The sequence below is a fragment of the Pituophis catenifer genome, unplaced genomic scaffold, assembly GCF_029215685.1.
Source record: "Pituophis catenifer annectens isolate HBS135680 unplaced genomic scaffold, rPitCat1.0.hap2 SCAF_1, whole genome shotgun sequence".
Classification (NCBI taxonomy): domain Eukaryota; kingdom Metazoa; phylum Chordata; class Lepidosauria; order Squamata; family Colubridae; genus Pituophis; species Pituophis catenifer.
This window is the reverse complement of record NW_027256881.1, coordinates 104,845,945-104,867,800: the sequence shown is the minus strand read 5'-3', so window position 1 is coordinate 104,867,800 and position 21,856 is coordinate 104,845,945. Positions and strand designations below refer to the sequence as shown.

The following is a 21,856-nucleotide window of genomic DNA, read 5'->3' as shown; positions in this document are numbered from 1 at the left end:
ATGATGTCCATCTGCAGTCTGCTCAACTCCATGTCAATGGAAGCTGTCTTATGTACATCATCTATCTCTTGTAAATCGTAAGAAAGGCCAGGGCTCATTGTCCGAACATTCCAGGTGCCCAACTTTAGGGCTAAAGTTTTCTTATGTTTGTTGCATGGTGCAAAGTTATTGATCTGCTTGTCGGCTTTGACCCTAAACCCCATGCACCCTGTGAGGTTAACAGACCGTGGTGGGGCAGCACCTTACTGGCTGGGGGCGGTAGCTGCCCAATGAGGTACAATGACCTCTCCCACTGATGAAAGTGGCCCCTGGCAATCAAGCAAAGACTTATAACCAGTAACTGCCACTTCCCGTATTGTTTCAATGCTGTATGCAAAACTGGAGTGTCCTCTCCAGAGCACGAGGCCTGGCTAGATTAATATGGAGGATAGACTGTTACCCAAGCAGCAGATCCCCCCTCTCCATGTCGCTGAAATAGCCCAATGGAATGGCAAAGCCAATACAATTAGTTCCAGCTGCATCACAGGAGTTACCAGAACGTGATTGTACACAGTCACAAACTGCTTCAGCTCTGGATTTTGCCTCGAGGTTGACTCCTGAAGCCTTTTCCAGTAGTAGATATAGACACAAGGCAGTGGAGGTTTGTAATCAGAGTTTCCCTTCTCCTAGAAGATGGTTCTGCCATTTTATCTGCCATTGGGGCATAAAGCCCTCTTTCGCCTTCAAAACAGTTGACCATCTTCTCCTGTAACCCTGGATAGGGGCCCTTATGAGGTGCTACCAGCTGGGCCAACTGGACCAAGGTTTTGTTTTGTTTTTTAAATATCTAATATGGCAGCTTTAATTTCTGCCATGCCATAACTTAATAACTGAATTATTGCAATGAATGAAGCAATCCTAATTATATGATTAAGGAGGCTAAATATCTTCAGAACATTGATGTAGATGATCTGAGGACGGTCTATGCAGAGTCTAACAAAGGAAATCTATATGCAAGACTTTTAAAATACGGTGATTAAAAAACTATTAGTGAAACATATTGGTTTAACCAATTAATGTACCACTACATATTATGAGGTAGAAAATTACCATAATTCTCAGATAAGGAAGATTTGTTTTATGAGGTAAACTGAGCTCCTTATTTTCAATCAATATTAGCAAAGAAGGAAAGGGAGAGGCTTTGGCAAGGAAGTGCTCATATACCATTTTCAAATGTTGGTTTATGTATATACTTTACATAATGGTGAGTAAATAAAAAGGAAACACATTTTAGAAGTATAGCAGTGATGATAGGCTAAAAGCTCTTGTGTCAGTTTATTAACATTTTGATAGCTTCCCTTTGTTCTTTCTATAATGTACCTTCTGAAACCCTTTGTCTTATCTTATTTCTCTGAACAAAGGTCTTATTCGATTGCAAGAACTTATTAAGGCTCCATCAAGGTACAATTTGCGTCTAAAAATTCGCCAATTACCCTCTGACACCAAGGATGCCAAGCCCTTGCTCAAGGAGATGAAAAGAGGCAAAGAATTCCATGTCATATTTGACTGCAGTCATGAGATGGCAGCAGGTATTTTAAAACAGGTAAGCATACCTTTTCCACTTCCCTTACCCTTTCTCAGAGACAATAGACATTCTGAAGTCAGTGTGGTTAGCCTTAACATAGACATTAATCTATGAGTTGCAGCTACCTGGAAGCATGGTTCAGTTATTCTGAATAGACTTGGGAGACTTAAGCAGTGGTGGGTTGCCCCTGGTTCAGACCGGTTCGCGAGAACCAGTAGTAAAACCAGTGGGAGGCTCTGCCCACTGACCCAGACATCATCATAGGTGATCTGTGCATGCGCAGAAGCTTCGGGCGTGATGCGAACCGATAGTAAAGGTAAGTAGAACCCACCCCTGGTCTTAAGGAATATAGAGGAAAGGATCATGTACAAGGATTCCATCCTCTAAATTCTCCCATTACTCCTGTCTCTTGTTTTTTTTATTATTATTTATTTGATTTATATGCCACCCTTCTCCGGAGACTCAGGGCGGCTTACAATGCATTAAGCAATAGCCTTCATACTTTTGTATATTTATACAAAATCAGCTTATTGCCCCCACAATCCGGGTCCTCATTTTACCTACCTTAGAAAGGATAGAAGGCTGAGTCAATCTCTGGTGAGATTTGAATTTGCAGTAATTGCAGGCAGCTGGTGTTAATAACAGTGCTTTAGTGCTTTAGTCTGCTGCGCCACCAGGGCTCCTGGTGGCGCAGCAGTCTTTAGGAGGAGGTGTGAAGTTAGCTGAACTGGTAAATAGTGTGCCCCAGAGTTCCAGACTGTAAAAAAAGAGTTAAAATCAATGTCAATCAAATGTGATTTTCAGTTCTTCCTTAGATCTCCCATGTGAATATGAAGAGAGATGAGGGAAAGCAGGAAAATCCAGATAGAGCGTCAGGATATGACCATATTTTCAACAATTTTTTAAAGAACAATTGAAGAAGGCTCTTGATACAGGCAAATTAATAGAAAATACAGAAAATTCAATTCTTGAACTAGTCCTTGATTTTCCAAGCTTAATATGCAAAGAAAATAGATTATCCACTAACCATAAATATTCTTAAGAAGCTGGCTGATTTACTTCAAGGTACAAGTCTGCCCTTTTCATTTCCAATTATTAATGTGCTGTGATTATTTAATTTTACATATTATCTCAAGTACTGTCATTCAATTTCTTCTGTGCTGAGATGAGTGATCTATTTTGCATCCCAAAAGGGAACCTTCACAGGTCCTACTTCACAGTGACCTTCTCGCCTCTGTGATCACATGCCGTAGCAGCTCTCTGGCAGTTGAACTGATTTACTTAAAGTTCATACGCAGTACAAGAGGAACTGTTGTAAATGGATTTCATCAAGAAATGTTGTAATTCTGTGGAATTTCTGTGGTAGCACAAATTTCTTCTTTGGAAAGATTTTGTGTTATCTGTTCGGTGTGCCTGAACTCATCTCCCTTAGCAGATCCTGTAAGGGAAATTCTGGCTTGAAAATTTTGCATTTTTTCTTCATAACAAAATGGCTAAGAGTGAAATTAGTTAATCTCTGTCAGTTTCCTCTTTTTTTTTTTTCATCAAGAAATGAACCCCACATCCATGGTATTTATAATTCCTTCTCTGATTTATGGTGGGAATAAGGGTTTTTTTGTTTTTGTTTTTTGTTATTCTAGGATTTCTGGCAGCTCAAAACAAGGCAGTGATTTTTATTCCCAGTTCTCAGCATTTCAAATCCCCAGAAGTGAAGAGAACACAAGTGGCTTTCAATTTGGTTCAGAGGAACTGAAAAATAGAAACTGATACCATGGATAGGTCTATATTATTATCTGTTCAGATGTATTTTGATTTACATAAAACATTGCATTTTAATTTCAGTTTTCAGTGAAAATTCAGTAGTCTCTCAAAGTTCAGGTAGTCCAGTGCTTATGACCACAATTGAGTCTAAGATTTATGTTACTAAGTGAGACATTTGTTAAGTGAGCTTTGTCCAATTTTACCAGCCTTTTGTGTCCCATTTGTTAAGTGAATCCCTGCAGTTATTAAGTTATTAACATGATTGTTAAGTGAATCTAGCTTCCCCATTGACTTTTCTTGTTAGGAGGTCACAAAAAGGGATCACATGACCATAGGACAATGCAAACATCATAAATATGAGTCAGTTGCCAAGCAACTGAATTTTGATCATGTGACCTTGGGGATGTTGCAATGGTCGTAAGAGTGAAAAACAGTCATAAGTCCCTTTTTCAGTGCCATTGTAACTTTGAACAGTCACTATAAGTCACTTGTAAGTCGAGGACTACTTGTATTAGAAAGACTAGTGTGGATAAGAGGGATAATTATTTCAAAAGAAAAGAAATTGCTATGACCGTGTTACAAAATCCCAATTAAAAAAAACAACTGATGATTAATAATTAGTCTAAGCAATGAACCAGCACTCTTGGTTCATTTAGTATGCTATTTTTAATTCATAAATTGCATGGTATCTTAGAAACTGAGTGAGTATATACACTTATACAAACAAATAACAACATTTTCTAAATCCTGCATTCAGAAATGGTGCCAGATTATTTAACCTATTCAAGGCTATATCATGTTCTTGATGAACTTTGATCCAATTTGACAACAGTGAATAGAAGATAGATGGGGATCTTTTCATAAATCTCCACATAAATAAATGTGGAATAGTAGTACATGGAAATGGAGTGTCAACTCTTCATTACCTCTCTCCTTCCACCTTCTCTCTAAACCAGGTTGCTAAATGAACAAAGCAAAAATAATCAGGAATGTATGGAATGGACTGATATTAAAAACAAAGTTTTGGTTGGAGTTGCATGCTTAGAAACATATATCTGGCCTGATCCTGTATTTTGCATGTGATTCCATTTGTAAAACTAGTAAAAAAAATAGATTTTGAAAGACTGTAACCCCAAATTTGAGGCTTACTGAAACAAACTTTGTTTGTATAACACAAACTATGTTTAACTAAAAGATTTTATTGGCTTAGCCTGATTACTGGGGTTCACGTAATACAATGAATCATAAATTAAGGGGATGACTTAAAAATGCAGTTATAGTTTAGTATACTATACTAATACTAATACTAATACTAATACTAATACTAATACTAATACTAATACTAATACTAATACTAATACTAATACTAATACTAATACTATACTATACTATACTATACTATACTATACTATACTATACTATACTATACTATACTATGAGATCATCCGACAATACGGGGTGAGCTATCAGCAATATGCTGATGATACCCAGCTGTATATCTCTACCCCATGTCAATTCAGTGATGCGGTGGATGTGATGTGCCGGTGCTTGGAGGCTGTGAGGGTCTGGATGGGAGTCAACAGGCTCAGACTTAAGCCAGACAAGACCGAGTGACTGTGGGTATTGCCTCTTAAAGACTATCTTGATTGTCCATCCTTGGCTCTGTGGGGGGAGAAATTGTCCCCCTCAGAACGGGTTTGCAATTTGGGTGTCCTCCTAGACTCACAGCTAAGATTAGAACAACATCTGACAGCTGTAGCTAGGGGGACCTTTGCACAGGTTCGCCTGGTTCACCAATTGCGACCCTACTTGGATCGGGAGGCTCTCCTCATGGTCACTCATGCCCTTGTCACCTCACGGTTAGATTATTGCAATGCGCTCTACATGGGGCTACCCTTGAAAAGTGTTTGGAGACCTCAGTTGGTCCAGAACGTAGCTGCGTGAGCTGTCATGGGTGCACCTAGGTACACCCACATTACACTAATTCTCTGCAAGCTGCACTGGCTCCCTATTGGTCTCCGGTCACAATTCAAGGTGTTGGTTATTACCTTTAAAGCCCTACATGGCTCAAGGCCAGGGTATCTTCGAGACGCCTTCTACCGCATAACTCCCAACGACCGGTAAGATCCCACAGAGTTGGTCTCCTCTGGGTCCCGTCAGCTAAACAATCCGGCTGGCGGGCCCGTGGGGGAGGGCCTTCTCTGTGGCTGCCCCAGCTCTCTGGAACCAGTTACCTCCTGAGGTCTGGACCATCCCCACCCTATTGGCCTTCCAAAAAGCGGTGAAGACCTGGCTTTTCCGGCAGGCCTGGGGTGGTTGATCTTGCTCTTGCGATCTGGCGAGATCCGGCCATGAATGGTGTGAATGAGTTTTAATGTTTTTAATATTTTTAATTTTTAAATGTTTTTTATAATGATTTTAAATGCATTGTGAGCCGCCCTGAGTCTTCAGAGAGGGCGGCATACAAATTGAATTAATTAATAAATAATAATAATAATAAATACTATACTAGAGCCCAATAAGCAAATGATATCAGAGCTGGAAGCTTGCATTTATAAGATATTTACTGTAACTATTTCTGTGAGATTTCCATTTTAAAAGTTGTGAACAATTCCTTCTTTGTATGTTAAGTTCTGTTTTAGGATTCTCTTACAAAAAATCCAACTCATCATCTTGTCTCCCAGGTTTGATAACTGTGCCACAGTGGTTTGCTGGCATGAATGGCTAAATGAGTCAAAATGCTGGCATGCCAACCATGACAAGCAAAGAAATCTCTGCAAGGGATGGCTAAATGTTTTAGCTTTATAAGAAGGGGGAAAGAGCAGGTATAACTGTAACTGTTGAGTCTTGATTGGCCAACAATTCCGAGATTGCTGTTGGGCTCTTGATCTCTATGAGCCCTATGGATTCTCTAGATAGGCTTAGGTAGCAAATAGTGGAGTTCTAGAAAATCTCAGATGGATTGGTGATGTGTTTGAAGTGACATTCTAAGGGCTGCAAAGTGGAAAGGCTGTTTGTCTGCAAGTGCCCTAAACTTGCAGCATATGGTGCATTTCAAAGTTAATAAACCATGTTTTAGTCAGACAGGTTGTACAAATGCAGCCACTGTAAAAGGAAAGCTGTGGAAATCCAACTTTAAATAAGCAGGATAGATCATGAGCTGTTAAAAGTCAGCAGCCAGAATCTTAGAGATTTCCATGCGCAGATATAGTGTCGTGTTCTACAGCACCCTGTTCCACAAGTTTGCAAAATGAACATTATCTCAGGTTGTTTATGACAATGCTAAATTTTGAGGGTGCTTTGGTACAGATTGGGGTCTCCAACCTTGGCAACTTTAAGCCTGGCAGATTTAAACTAAATCCTGGGTGCGATTCAAGGTGTTGGTTGCCACCTTTAAAGCGCTCCATGGCTTAGGACCTGGGTATTTACACCTTCTGCCACCAATAGCCTCCCATCGATCAGTACGCTCCCACAGAGAAGGACTCCTCGGGGTGCCATCGGTCAAACAGTGTCGACTGGTGACCACCAGGGGGAGAGCCTTCTCTGTGGGGGCACGTGCCCTATGGAATGAGCTGCCCCTGGAGATTTGTAGGATTCCCGACCTTCGCACCTTCCGCCGTGCCCTCAAAACGGTTTTGTTTCAGCAGGCAAGACTGGCCTAAATGTAATTTTAATGGGTTGTTTTATGTTATTTTAGGTTCGGCCAAATTATTTAATACTTTTAATTTGCCTTTAACTTTTATATTTGTGGGTTTTATCTTGGCTGTATACCGCCCTGAGTCCTTCGGGAGAAGGGCGGTATAGAAATTTAAATATAAATAAAATAAATAAATAAAATAAACTCCCAGAATTCCCCAGCCAGCAAAGCAAAGCTGGCTGGGGATTTCTAGCAGTTGAAGTCCGCCAGGCTTAAAGTTGCCAAAGTTGGACCCCCCTCGTATAGATTTCTAATTTTTCTAACCAGAGAGGCAGACAATCAGGGGTGAAATCCAACAGGTTCTGATAGGTTCTGGAGAACCGGTAGCAGAAATTATGAGCAGTTCAGAGAACTGGTAGTTGAAATTTTGAGTAGCTTGGAGAACTGGCAAATACCACTTCTGGCTGGCCCCAGAGTGGGGTGGGAATGGAGATTTTGCAATATCCTTCCCCCAGGAGTGGGGAGGGAATGGAGATTTTGTAGTATCCTTCCCCTGGAGTGGGATGGGAATGGAGATTTTGCAGTATCCTTCCCCTGCCATGCCCACCATGCCACACTCATAGAACCAGTAGTAAAAAGAATTGGATTTCACCACTTCAGACAACATTTATATTGCTGAGAACCACAGTTCAGCTGCTCGAGTATGATTATAGCAGTCTCCCTTATGTTCAAGATACCAGCTTTGTTTCTAAACTTTTTATTTGATTTATTAGATTTTTGTACCACCCATCTTGTCTATGAGACAACTTTTCTGGGGAGACGCAAAAGAGGCTTTCTTTCATGGCAGAAAAATGGGGCCTATGATAAGAGTCTCTGCATGATCAATGTTCCTTGTAAGGATGAAAACTGTTTTTTACTCCCCAAGAAAAAGTTAGACCCAAGTTTCATGGCCTAAAAAATAAAGCTGAAATTGCTGACTATGGGTTAATTTTTCTCCTGCGTTAAAACATTTGGTTCCAAAATGGCAACCAAGCAACCAGAACAATAAGTTAGTCCATCAGCCAAGCTGCATTATTTATAATGTACCAATATGCTGTAAGTGAACAACAAATGTAGCTTTTGATAGTTCTCATGTCAGCAAAAACAAATGGGTGCTTTATAAGAATTAGAGCTGACTGGGGCCCTTGTTTTATAGCCGTCCTCCTTTGTACATATAAAAGGTTTTTCACTGCTGAATTATCTTTCGTTTTTTCTTTTTTCTTTTTTGACAAGCAAGGGTTTTCAAGGTACCTATATGCAAAATAAGCCAACAAAAATATGTAAAAATAATAAAGTAGCCCTTGAAAATAAGTATTTATTGCTCCTTGTGTATGTAATTGCAATTATATATCATCTAGTTTAAATCATTATCAGACTGCAAACTTGACTTTTCCCGGAGCATTTGATGGACTGAAGTTCAGAAGATCTCTTTTAGCTACAGAATATTTATACTGAAATGTGTTTTAGAAAATGGGGTTTGGCTCAGATTCATTATCCTTAATGCAGATTCTGCATGTGGCTGAAAGCTTGTTGCTTCTTCCTTGGGTCCTGGTGCTTCATCCACAGTTTACACATAAATTCCCTTTGGATCCTATAGGCTTCCTGTGAGGACTAGCTTTCCAGAGCGCATGTGGGTGATCTTGTGGCTTGTCCTTTATTTAATTAAATTCTGCAAGTTCAAGTTCACTGCTCAGTTATTAATCTCCACTAAGATGTCATCTCCAATTATTGGAGGTGCATCAGGTCCACTGTTTGCACCTCTAACTGGTTGCTAGTTTAGGCAGATTTTTGCTTAGTTTAAAATACTTCTTTGGAGTTATTTAATCAATTCAGTGTAATGACAATATCATCAGGAGAGTGGAATTCTTATTTATTGAACAAAGAGGTGATTAAGAAAAGCCTCAAATGGGAAGTTAAATTTGGTTCAGGTTCAGGAGGTAGAAAAAACAACAACATTTATTTAATGGTTAGTATTTTTTGAATTATACAACTTGCATTAGAATTTATATACTATGATATTCATACCAGACATCACCTTAAATACATGTTGGTTCAGGGCTAATATTTGATGCATGTCTTCCTTTTTGTAGAGGGGGATTTAGATTTAATTGCCAGCACTTCAATTTTAGCTTCTTTGACTCAATTGTTTTTAATTTATGTTTCTTCAGTGGGTATTCATTATATAATGAAAATCCATAGAATAAATGAAATTAATGCCACATCTTCCATTAGATTTGTTTGGTTGGCAACCACAACAATAATAATCTGTTTCTTTCATATTTGCAACACTAAACAGTCTAATAGTAACCCTTCTATCTACAGTTTCGTTTCATTAATTCTTTTAATAGCCAGTTATCTGCTCTAACTGCTTAAGAATGATTTGCTTGGCCTAATTTTAGTATAATTCTAGCCCTATATTTTTATGCACATCTTCATCTTATGGGAACTTTCCATTGTTCTCATAGGTGTGATTAAAAACAGCAATAAGAATAACTGCAGAAATAATGAAGCGGTGTTACCTAACTTCTTAAAAAGTTAATGTATATACTGATTTTTTTCTTTACAGGGTTTAGCAATGGGAATGATGACAGAATACTATCATTACATCTTTACTACACTGGTAAGTAGCTTTAGAAGAATATGCTGATGGTCTCAGGCATCACTCTAAAGCAGGGGTATCAAACTCGATTTCATTGCGGGCCACATCAGGGTTGTGTTTGACCTTGGGGGGCTGGGGTGGGTGTGGCCAAAGTTCATCGGAGTGAAAGCCATTCATATCTCAGGAAGACAGACACTTCAGCAGAGAAGGCATGCTTCCAGGTTCTGATAGATGGCCATACTTGATCAAAGGAAGCTGCAGCAACTCTGTTGGACTGAATTAGCCAGGCTACACTATGGAAGTTAGGTGACCCCTCAAGAGACCAACTTTAGGCCATATAGGATTTTATAGGGCATAACTAGGGCCTTGAATCTACCCTTGAACCCTTTAGCAAGTGTTCTCTGCCCAGTTGCTGGGTGGGTGTGGCCTAGTTGGCCTCCTGCACCATGGGGGAGGGATGTTTTTGCCTTCCCCGGGCTCTGGAGGCTTTCCTCCAGCCTCCGGTTGGGGGGGCGAAAATGGTCTCCCCAGGCCCTGGAGGCCCTCTGGAGGCCGGAAATGGGCCAGTTTCTGGCCTTCCCGAACTTCTGGTAGGCCCATTTTTCACCCTTCCCGAGCCTCCGCACATGCCCTGCACTTACCTGCATCCAAAACAGGCCATGGGGGACTCCTGGGAGGGGAAGGGCCAGCCAGGAGTGGGATTTGTGGGGTTCTCCAAACTGCACAGAATCTTAGCTAGCGGTTCTCCCAAACCACTGCGAACCTCCAGCAGCCCACCCCTGAATCTACCTGGAAGGAAACCAGAACCAGTGAAGCTCATAAAACAAGGATAACACAAGCATACCAAAGCATACCTATCACGTCTTGCACCACTCCATTCTTAGAAGCTTTGTAGCCAGCAATCAGGCTGAGGGAATTATATTTAATGCAGTTCTGGGCCTGCCTAAATGGGAGAAGTAAGCTTCTTTGGCAAAAGAGCAAGGAAACAGCATAATGAGTAAACAAGCTCCATGGAAGAAATAATACAATTAGTAAGGCACAAAAAGTTCTATATCTAGCACTCAATCTTCTGGCCTAATTAAATAGTCCCATTTGCTTATTAGTCTTGAAAGAAAGTAAAGTTAGCGGGAGGTCATGGATTTTCTTTTATTTTTTCCCTTCTTTTTCTTTTTCTTGGAAGAACTTCAGAAGTTGACAACTAAGGTAATTTGGGATATGCCAGCCAGAAGATAGATATTTTGCTCAATGGAGCCATGTAACTTGTATCACTTTTGGCTCCTCTGCTTTATTAATTACTTCTTACCTGACACAGTAAAAGTCTTGTCCAATAAATTTTCCAGTCACACTGTTTAGCTGCACTATTTGGAAGTGTACTTTCTCATGATTGATTTGGAGTCTAATGTAATACCTCATTAATTCTCTCTGAACTGTTGTGCATATTTATTATAGTTTTGAGTAAACAGAAATGTGTTCAAATTGCATAATTACTTATGCAATTGTCCAAGATGGCTTGGAAGCAACCCAGGTTTAAAGAAAAGGGGGTTTGAGTCATTATTGCAAGTAGCTTTGCACCTGGCCCATGTTCAACAAACCTAAATTACAGGGATTTTTGCCATTGCCATTAATGTCATGCAATTCTTTTGCTTATGCCATATGAATCATTCTATTAGTTTTCTATGGAAAAGGAGGACATTTTTAAAACTACATTTTCACTCTTACTATCTCCTTATCACATAGTGTAGTTGATGTAAATTGAATTGCTCTATAGGTGACCAGGTCCATTATAACAAGTGGAGCCCCTTATAGAAATCTCAACGTTTAATAGCAATATTACTTAGACTTATATACCACTTCATAGTGCTTTACAGCCCTCTCTAAGCAGTTTACATAATCAGCATATTGCCCTGAATAAATGATTGTTTGCCCAAACTAGTCTGCCTTAAAATAGGAAGGAAAGTGCAGCTTAATAATGACTGTAACATAAAATCAGTGGTGGGATTCAGCCAGTTCGCACCACTTTGGGAGAACTGGTTGTTAACTTTCTGAGCAGTTTGGCAAACTGGTTGTTGGAAGAAATCATCCAAGCAGAGAACTGGTTGTTAAATTATTTGAATCCCACCACTGCATAAAATGTACCATGTGGTACAGACTCAGAAGAAACAAGTTGATGCTTTAATTAAACTGTGAAAAATGATGTGATTACCTCTCATTCTAATTTGAAGCATTAACTGTGTTTGTATTCTTGAATTATTAAAGTGCCCATTATCATATTGTCCTCCTCCTCCTCCTCCTTACCTAAAATAGAAGGTAAGGTAAGAATACAGAATCCATATCCAATACTAAAAACTATTTGTGAGTAAGACTAAACATATTTAGAGGTCAGTCACGTCCAGTAACTTCTGATTGTTGCTGCAGTGGCACAAATTTTGGCTGCTGTTGGAAAATTCTTAATTCTGCTCATTAAAAAGGTAGCACAGTATTTCCATATGAGATAAATCTGGGCATGATAAAAGGGAAGATGGAATGGCTAGTTAATATTGTGCCTTCTTCTCTTCCCCCAATGAATAAATTAATACGATTAATATACTAGGGACAGGCTAAACCAGCTTTACACCTCCAAATGTGCCATTTTTTATATAAACATTCTGGAGTCATATTCTTAACTGCACTGGAAAGAATTAGATTATTGAAAACTGACCTAAATTACCCCTAGATCTCCACTAGATGGGAAAAATAGTGCATGAAATTGAACATTATCAATTGGTCAAGAAATGGAAATATTGAAAAATCAGAATCCCTTCCCACTTGTCGTCCAAGTCTGCCTTGGAGATTTGAAAGACAAATATAGAAAACGATGAAACTAGAGAAAACTGTAGTAGTTAGTCTTAACAGCTCTTTAGCAATCCTTATTCTGGAAAAAAATTATCTTGTTCCTCTTTTTTTCATTGTATTGGTTCTGTTCAATCATGCCAAAACTTTTCTGCAGGATTGTTTGCTTTCATGTTTTGGGGTCAGTAGTGCAGGAACATGAGAGTAGTTTGTGCGGGTTACACTGCCATAATTGCATTTAGAACTTGTGCTAATATTTCAAGTTTGATTAACATAGCATAGTTTTGAATATGACTTCTGGTAGATGTGTTGATATTTACTCCTGTCTTCCACATTATGCATAGCAAGCTATCTAAACTTTCTGTTATTTCTCTTAAGCTGATTGTTAAGGGGAGCAGAAGAGAAATATTATAAATGCAGACAAGCCTGAAGTTAGTAATGATGACACCAAAGTGACAAAATATGGAGATGTTCCATCATAAAATCCACCTTTTGATACTTGTATCATGATTGCACACAAGTTTATAAGAATTAAAATTGGCTTGTGTGGGTAAATAAGTAACATGTGCATTTACAGGTTTGAGTTTGTTTGGCTTAGGAACTTCCTTTTGTTTCCTAACATACACATTACAACCAAAACATTGTAAAAAGATTTATTAGAGCAGAATTATTACACAATCTTTGGGTAATGAAGACTTATGGATTGTCCGCAAACAGCAAAGGTTGTGGCTCAATGACTTTCCTTGACAATCTATAAATGCTTATGTTAATAGCTATGGAGTTTTGTTATGACTTAGTGCACACTTGGAAACATCCTACAAGCATCACACATTTGTGATTTTCATTGGGCAGTATTATAAAATAATTTAATTCACAGCTGTATTGGTATCGCATATGGTTGTCAAACCCTTCAGAAAGTACACAAATGGTTAGATGTATTGTTTTGTTACCATTGTTACACATGAAAGGAGAAAAATGTTTGGAAATGGAGAGATTATGTATGGATGAAAGTATTTACAAATATTTTCTCCTTTTCTTTAGGACCTCTTTGCTCTTGATGTGGAACCTTATCGGTATAGTGGAGTAAACATGACTGGTTTCAGGATTCTAAATACAGAAAATACCCAGGTGGTGTCCATAATTGAAAAATGGTCCATGGAACGGTTGCAAGCTCCTCCAAAACCCGATTCAGGTTTGCTGGATGGATTTATGACGGTATGAACACCAATTAACCTACATTTGTCAAATATTTGATATGATTTCATATTTTCCTCTTGTGTATCTTGGATTGTCTAACTCTTCACTAAGATAGAGGTTGTCCTTTATGTCTCAGTTCTGGATTTTATCTCAGTTTCTGGATCTGAAAAGTAAAGTATAACTGTCCACATTGATACTCCAACAAATGACTTGAACGGCTTGGTGAGATTATGTACCTGACCGAACCATATACCCCAGCCATACATTATGAATGTTTGGAGCTCCCATGCTAACACTAATGCTAAAATGAACTATATTAAAAGGATCTCTATATTCATGCTTCTGGTTTGAGGTTGTGTTGATAAGCTACTGGCCTTCCCTTTTCTAGTTTTATGCAGCCATGATGGACTAGCAAATGATCATCATTCTTGATGTGAATCACGTATTGTTATGTATAAAACAAATACGTATAAAGGTTTTCTAAATCAAACAATCAATCAATCAAACAAACAAACAAACAAACAAACAAACAAACAAACCAATCAATGCATTCCTATGCCCACAGAAACAGTACAGTGCATGTAGCAGCTCTATAGGACAGCTAGAAAGAAAACTGTGTTGCCAAATACATCATTTATACTGTAATTCCTGAGTTGATGTGAAGCCTAAATGCTAAAATTAGATAGTCAGTGAGCATGCCCTCATCTATATATATACATGTATGCACTGATGGCATTTCATCCATTATGGAGAAGGGATCAGATGTGGCTTAGTGCAAAACAAAGACACAAAGTCCAGATCTCTCTTGATAAATGGACAAACTTATTCAGCTGAAAAAAATATGTGTCATCTCATAAAAGAACCCTGAATGTAGTTTGAAGCAAGTCTATATAGATTTCTTATTTTTATTTAGTTACATAAGAGGAAGTCAGAATGCAGTAGATAAGGTATAGAACAATGATGGCTAACCTTTTTGTTGTCATGTGCCGAAACTGCCTGAACCCATAATGCAATGCATTTACGCCCCCCGTGCCCCACCTCCCGTAAATGTGCACGACCCCCTCCTTTCCCGTTTTGGGCCTAGTAGGCCTCCCTGCAGCCTCCTGGAACCAAAAACAGGCCGTGGGAGGGGGGGTTTGCAGTTTTTGATCCCAGGAGGCTGCAGGCTTTGGGGGGCCCACCACACACACCCAGCACTCCCCCCCACATGCACAGCAGAGACCCGAAAATCATCTGGCCAGCGGGAGGCATGTGTGCATGCAGGGTGGAGCTGAACTGGGCCCACAGAGAGGGTTCCATGTGCCACTTGTGGCACAACTACCATAGGTTCACCATCATGGGTATAAAAATTATAAAAATATTAATGTACCTTCTGTGGTTTCGATCATTCTGTATGTTTAACCCACAGGCTTGTTGTTTCTTATGGCACTTTCCACAACCCTAAAGGCCAGTTAATGCCTGAATTTTAATTCTGTCATTTTAACCTTTTGACCAATTGTCATAATTATCAGAATCCTGATCAACACCATGTCCTCTTTTTGAGTATTTCAGCCACTACAAACTTGACTGTATCCTTTTATTTTTGTGCTGAGATTTTTATAATTAAACATTTGTGTTTGCAAAAAGAGCCAAGGAGCTGTCAGAATTTGCTTACAAAATAAAGAGTTGTTGCTAATACTGGACCGTTTCCATTTTTTTAAAAAAACTACACTGTGCTGATATTGCTGAGACATCTCATGTTCTCTTTTTTCATAATGTTACAAGACAATAGGAATCTCATTGAACTTCCCTGTGTCTGGAAAAGAAAGACCCATTATTGGTAGTGGTAATACAGTCATTTGTCACTATATAAGTTCGCAGAGCTTATGCATTTCTCTCTTGGCTTTATGTCAGAGCTTTGGTTGGAAATAAAGAAAAAAGGAATTGGATTCATTTATGGAGTCTCATGGCTCAGTTAACCCCTTTAATTGGTTCCTAGAAGCTATCATTGGAGCCTGTCTATTCAGCCACAAAATAATGAATGTTTTGCGTTTTGTACTCAAGTAGGGTGCCATTGGTGTAAGGCAAAACTTTTTAAGGAAGTCTTCTTATGTCTTTCTCTTAGCTAGAGAAAGCTTATTTTTGCAGTGGCGAGAATATTACAATTGTTGGAGGCTTGTTTCATATAGTGCATTCATTCTTAAGCACAGCTGTAGGTTGCTCTTGTATGAGGAACACTTCTCCAGTTGTATTTTGGATGTAAGAAGAAAATTGGTCTTAGTACTTGGTGGGACAGAGTCCATGTGTGATGTTTCAAGAGAGGAAATAGTCCATAAATATATTAAACCTGTAAATGAATGAATGAATGAATGAATGAATGAATGAATGAATGATTGAATAAAATCTGATAGTGATAGAAGAGAATGGATAGGATAGAAAAAAGAGAGAGACATATGCCATTTGTCTATACCCATCATTGGAGATTAGAATTATAAAGAGGGATAAAGATTTTTTTTTTTACTTAGTTGGAAGCTCCTGGCCTGTTCTTTTCTCTCTGGAGGAAGGAGTTAGATGAATATTAACTCAAAGTTTAAGTGCCCTCTAAGACCAAAATTAAACTTGTTTAATTGCCATCTTAAGTGCTTTGAATGGATGGATGGATGGATGGATGGATGGATAGATGGATGGATGATTTAAGCATGCCATTCTGATTTTTGGTGTGATCCAAAGATGCTTAGGAGACATACAACATAGCACTTTGATGTTCACATGTGGTCTTTGGGTCAAAGATTACCCTTCGCAGTATAAAAGAATATGAGACTTAGTAGAAGGAAGGAATCTTTCATTTATTAAATTTATATAGACAACCGTCTCAAGTACATGACTCTTGGCAGCTAAGAAAAATGAAATAAAAACAATAAACAAAATTATAAATAACAGAAATAGTAGCTAAATGACCACAGTATCACTAACAATCATTGCAGACAATACAGTCTGTTAATGGCTCACACACAACATCAGGATCCCAGATTTGATGGAAAAATTGGGTCTTTAAGACTTCATATCTGAAGCTTTACCACTTGAACCAATTTATAAATATAAAGCATGCTTTCAAAACAGAGAGGATGATTTTATAAATGAGGATAATTTCATGTCATAAAGAGCTTAGTGATACCTTAATTCTTTTGGATGGAGTGTCTCAGTGAAGAGAAATAAAAGTTTATGAGACAAGTGAATGTCTCATAAACATTAAAAGGGCTTATAGAAAACATAGAGTCTTTCTGAATGGAACAGCATTACACATCAAGTTCCTTGAGAAAATTACTTTAATGTACCCTGTTTCCCCAAAAATAAGACATCCCCTGATAATAAGCCCAATCGGGCTTTTGAGCGCATGCGCTAAAATAAACCTTCACCCTAAAATAAGCCCTCCCTGAAAATATTTAAATGCAAAGCTGGAAAGGTAAGACGGCAAGAGGAGCCCCATCTTGCTCCATGTGCCCCAAAATAATAAGACCTCCCCGAAAATAAGGCCAAGCTCTTATTTCAGGGTTCAAAAAAAATATAAGACAGGATCTTATTTTCGGAGAAATATGGTATTCCTTAGTAGACTGAGCATTGCAGGTACAGAGATTTGTTCTTTCTAGGACTGAGGGAAGAGAGAGAATACCAAAGAATTCCTCTTACTTTGTTTAAATGTGGAGAGATAAATCTCTTGAGTTCAGTTGCTTTTCTGTTAGGAGGATCTTGCTATTTGATTTTAGTACAATGACATTTTAAAATCTTTGTCTGAGATATTCTAGCTACATGAATTGATTTTGCACTGGAAAGGAAAGCTTTCTAATGAACTGGTTCAGATTTGGGCCATGTTTATGAACACTGTAGTTTGAGAATTGGTCAACAAAGGTATGTCACAAATATTGTTACTAATACTTTATGTTTAATGTTAGAAAGAAGAAAAAACGTTTGACCTTTCAGTTCATACACTTTTGACTGAAAAAATGTACTGATTTATTAATTAATCCCTGACTTTATTTGGTTTAGAAAACCTGTTTGCCATATAATTGTTAATAGGTGTAAAAAAAATAGTAGCTTCTTACATATTTCTATAAGCAGCCTAACATTTAAACATTTTCCATTACAAAAAAAGTACTCCTGTCTAGAGTGAATTCTTTGCATGGTTGCATATAAGTAAAAAAGAAAAAAAGCCACCATTGTTACACTTGTGAGAGATCCTGTTATAATTCTGCTCTTGAGTATTGAAATCTTGGTTGAATTTAATTTCTTAAATACTCTTCATGTCTTTGTTCCACAAACTATTGTAGTAATACACAAAATGTTTTCCAGTCTACCTCACAGCATGCCTTAGAGATTAATTAGCCTGTTACTAAATTTTCAGGATCAGACTCAATAAATCATTTAAGAATTAAGAGTTCAAATATATCTCTCTTTATTTACATGAGGCATTCTATATACACTGAATATTCACAGATAGAAGCAAGGAATGGATGTGTGCAGCTCCTTATATATGTACAATGGGTGGAGCTGAATATGGGAGTGGTGAAGTATGAATACATTAAGAAGTGGAGAATAAATTAACCCCTGATATCCCGTTCATGTACTATTTACATAATGGAGAATAAGGCATTTACTTGTGACAAATCCCCCTCTAAATGCCGATTCGATATGCTACACCAGTTACATTCAGATTCAGAACAATACAAAACATATAACTTAGAAGTCAGGTATTTATGTTGTTTAGATGGCAAAGGTTTAGTTAATATATCAGCCAATTGTTCGGATGTTTCACAATGCACTGCTTTAATAAATCCGTCCTGAGATAACTGTCTCACATGTTTAAATTTTATATCTATATGCCTGGATCTTTGTCCAATGGCGTCAGATCTAGATATTTCGATAGCTGCTTTGTTGTCTTCATGCATGATGAAAGGCAAGGTGGGTTTTTTCCAAATATCAGAAATTAAGTCATTAAACCATACAAGGTTATTTGCTGCTTTGGATAGACAAACATATTCTGCTTCTGTTGTAGAAGTAGCCACTAAGTCTTGTTTGCCAGTGTACCAGTAAACTGGACAACCGTTAAGAAGAAATACATAGCCAGATGTGCTTTTTCTGCATGAAGTGTCTCCAGCCCAATCAGCATCTGCGTAGCATGTGAGGTTTGGCTCCTTGACATTATTAGGCTCTAATATCAAACAAAAATCTAAGGTATTCTTTAAATATCTTAAAATTCTTTTGACTGCTTCCCAATGGTACATTGTTGGTTTGCTGACATGTCTGGACAATAAATTGAGGGACAAAGCGATATCAGGTCTGGTCCAATTGGAAATGTAGAGAAGGGAACCTATGACTTATCTATAGAATGTGTTATCTTTGAACTCAGGGGATGATTCATCTGCATTCCTTAAAAAATCAGTCTGCATAGGAGTGTCACAGGGTTTAGCATCGCTTAGATTACATTTGTTCAAGAGTTCTATGATCTTATCTCTCTGAGAAAGCTTGAATCCTCTTCTAGTTTTACTAATTTGAACGCCAAGATACTTGTTTACTTTGCCCAAAGATTTCAGTGAAAAATGTTCATTTAGCTTTGTTACAAATGTTTCTCTTTTTTCTTTATGTTTACCTATGTACAAAATGTCATCCACATATATCAATACAAACTCTATGGAATCATCACCCTTTTTAACAAATAAACAGTTATCAGCAGTAGTGGCACTGAAATCCATAGTTTTAAGTACTTTTACTAAACAATCATACCATCGTTTACCAGATTGTTTTAACCCGTATAAACTTTTGTTTAATAACCAAGTCTCATTTTTGTTTGTATATTGACTGTGAGGTGCTTTTACATATATTTCCTTGTCTAATTCTGCGTGTAAATACGCAGTCTGTATGTCGTATTGGAATACATCGAGATTGAGTGCTGATGCTACCACTAGAGCTGTTTTGACACTCTCAGTTCTCACAGTGGGAGAGTATGTGTCAGTGTAATCTTCGGGATATTTCTGTGCATAACCTTGTGCAACTAATCTGGCCTTATATAGAGTATTGCCTCCCTCTAGATTTTTTATTTTATATATCCACCTAGTGCCAATGATAGTTTTGTCTTTTGGCGCAATTGCAGGTGTAAATACATTTAGTCCTCGTAAACTATCCATCTCTTTAGTCATTGCTGATTCCCATTTTTCCTTTTCTTTAGGAGGAAGTTTTAACACTTCCTCATATGTATTAGGTGTTGTTGATTCTCCATTCATATGCATTATATAATCCTTGTATTTATTTGGCATTTGATTTCTGGTATTTCTAATTGGTTTTTCAGGTTGACTATTATTGTCATGCAAATATCTTGCTTCCTTTTTTGTTAATGTGTCTGTCTTTATTTTGTGTTGACTGTTTGTTCATGTTTTGGTTTTGTTTCTATGTTTGTTGTCATTTTGCTTTTCTATAGTCCTTTTCTCTTGGGTTTTTGTATCTGTGTTGTTGTTTGGGAATATTTCATTAAGATGTATTTTAGACCAGTTGGCCTGTTCATGGAACACAGCTGTTCTGGAAACTATAAATTTGTTATTATTATCAATGAATCTGTATCCTTTTGTACCTGTCTCATATCCCATAAATCTAAGTCTTCTAGACACATTTTCTCCTTTTCTTCTTAATTGTTTAGGTATGTGTACGTCTGCAGTGACTCCAAATATGTGCATGTGTGCTAATTTTGGTTTCCTATTATACATCACTTCATACGGTGTCTTATTTACAATGCTGGACCAAGTTCTATTTTGTGTGTAATTAGAATATTGTAGTGCTTCTGACCAGAATTGTTTGCCCAAGCCAGCATCTTCTAATGTGCATCTAATCATGGTTTGTAATGTCGAGTTCTTTCTCTCTGCCACTCCGTTCTGAAACGCGGAAAAAGGGCTAGATGTGTAATGTAACATTCCTCTGTCCTTTAGCCATTGGGAGAATTCTTTAGACATGAATTCACATCCCCTATCTGTCATGATTTGCTTTATTTTAATGTTGTGCTGTGTTTCTACACGTTTGTAGAACTCTTTGAATTTCTGAAATGTTTCATCTTTATGTTTTAATGTGTAAACAAATCCATAACGACTATAATCATCTACAATGGTTAGAAAGTAACGTTTTTTGTAGGTAATTGATGGTGTAAGCGGACCAACTAGGTCCATGTGTACCAAATCAAAAATTTTGTTGGTTGATCTTGTTGATTTTCTAGGTCTGGGACTAGTTTTTAGTTTTGTAGACTTACACACTGAGCATTCCAAATAGTTTTCACAACTTTTTATTTTTACACCTTCTGCGTGTTCAGTCATCTTTTGTACTACAGGGAAACTGGCATGTCCTAACTTCCTATGTAAAACATGAGCACACTCATCGTGAATTGGCTTACCTATTTTAGGTTTTTTTTTATTGTGTGTATCTTTGTGATTATGAGTTACTTCACACTCATCATTGTCACTGTTACTATTGTTACCATTATCTATCTCAATGCTATCTTCCATATTTGAATCAATGTTGTGTAACCATTCTTCTTTTGTCATTAAATAAGGTAGACCTCCTTTGATTATTACTGTACCTATATCTATTCCATTCTTTTTTAATGTTGCATTCCCCTTTGAGAACACAATGTTAGTGTCTGAATCTCTGCTAAGCTTTATGGCACTCAGTATGTTATGAGGTATTTCAGGTATTAGTAATACCCCCTCTATTTTTCCTAAACCAGGTAGGGTTACATTCCCTCTACCTATCACTTGGACCTTCTCTTGATTAGCTACTTTGATTACAAACTTATCTTCTACAAAGGAAGACAATATATTTCTATTGTTTGTGGTGTGATTGGTTGCTCCAGAATCAATGAGCCAATTATTGTTTTTTGTTTGTTGTATGTTAGTGTTGTCTTGTTTGTTTAGTCCGTTTAGTGAACCAGATTTCCTATCTTTCGAATTGTCTCTGCCCCCTCTATTTTCTTTATAATTTGGTGGGCTTCTATATCTATATCTATCGATGGAAGACTGTCTATAGTTGTATTTGTTTCTGTGTTCTGACCTATGTCTTTCTTTTGAAAATTTGGGGCAATCTCTCCTATTGTGTTCCTTGGATCCACAGTTGTGGCATCTAAATGTTTCATGATATTTTTCTTGGAAAGCTACCTTCCTATATGGTTTGTGTTCTATGTGACTGTTAGAGCGACTCCTCCTTGAATTGTCTTCAGCTA

The 21,856-nt window shown here is 37.8% G+C and overlaps 1 protein-coding gene across 1 annotated transcript in view; it reads left to right on the top strand.

Moving 5' to 3' along the window:
• The window catches only part of GRIK2 (glutamate ionotropic receptor kainate type subunit 2), a 515,907-nt gene that overhangs the window by 240,319 nt on the left and 253,732 nt on the right, over nucleotides 1–21,856 (top strand). Inside the window, exons 4-6 of the mRNA XM_070953760.1 lie at nucleotides 1,401–1,582; nucleotides 9,568–9,621; nucleotides 13,471–13,644. Of these exons, the coding sequence (XP_070809861.1) occupies nucleotides 1,401–1,582; nucleotides 9,568–9,621; nucleotides 13,471–13,644 (410 nt within the window). The remainder of the gene's footprint in view (nucleotides 1–1,400; nucleotides 1,583–9,567; nucleotides 9,622–13,470; nucleotides 13,645–21,856) is intronic.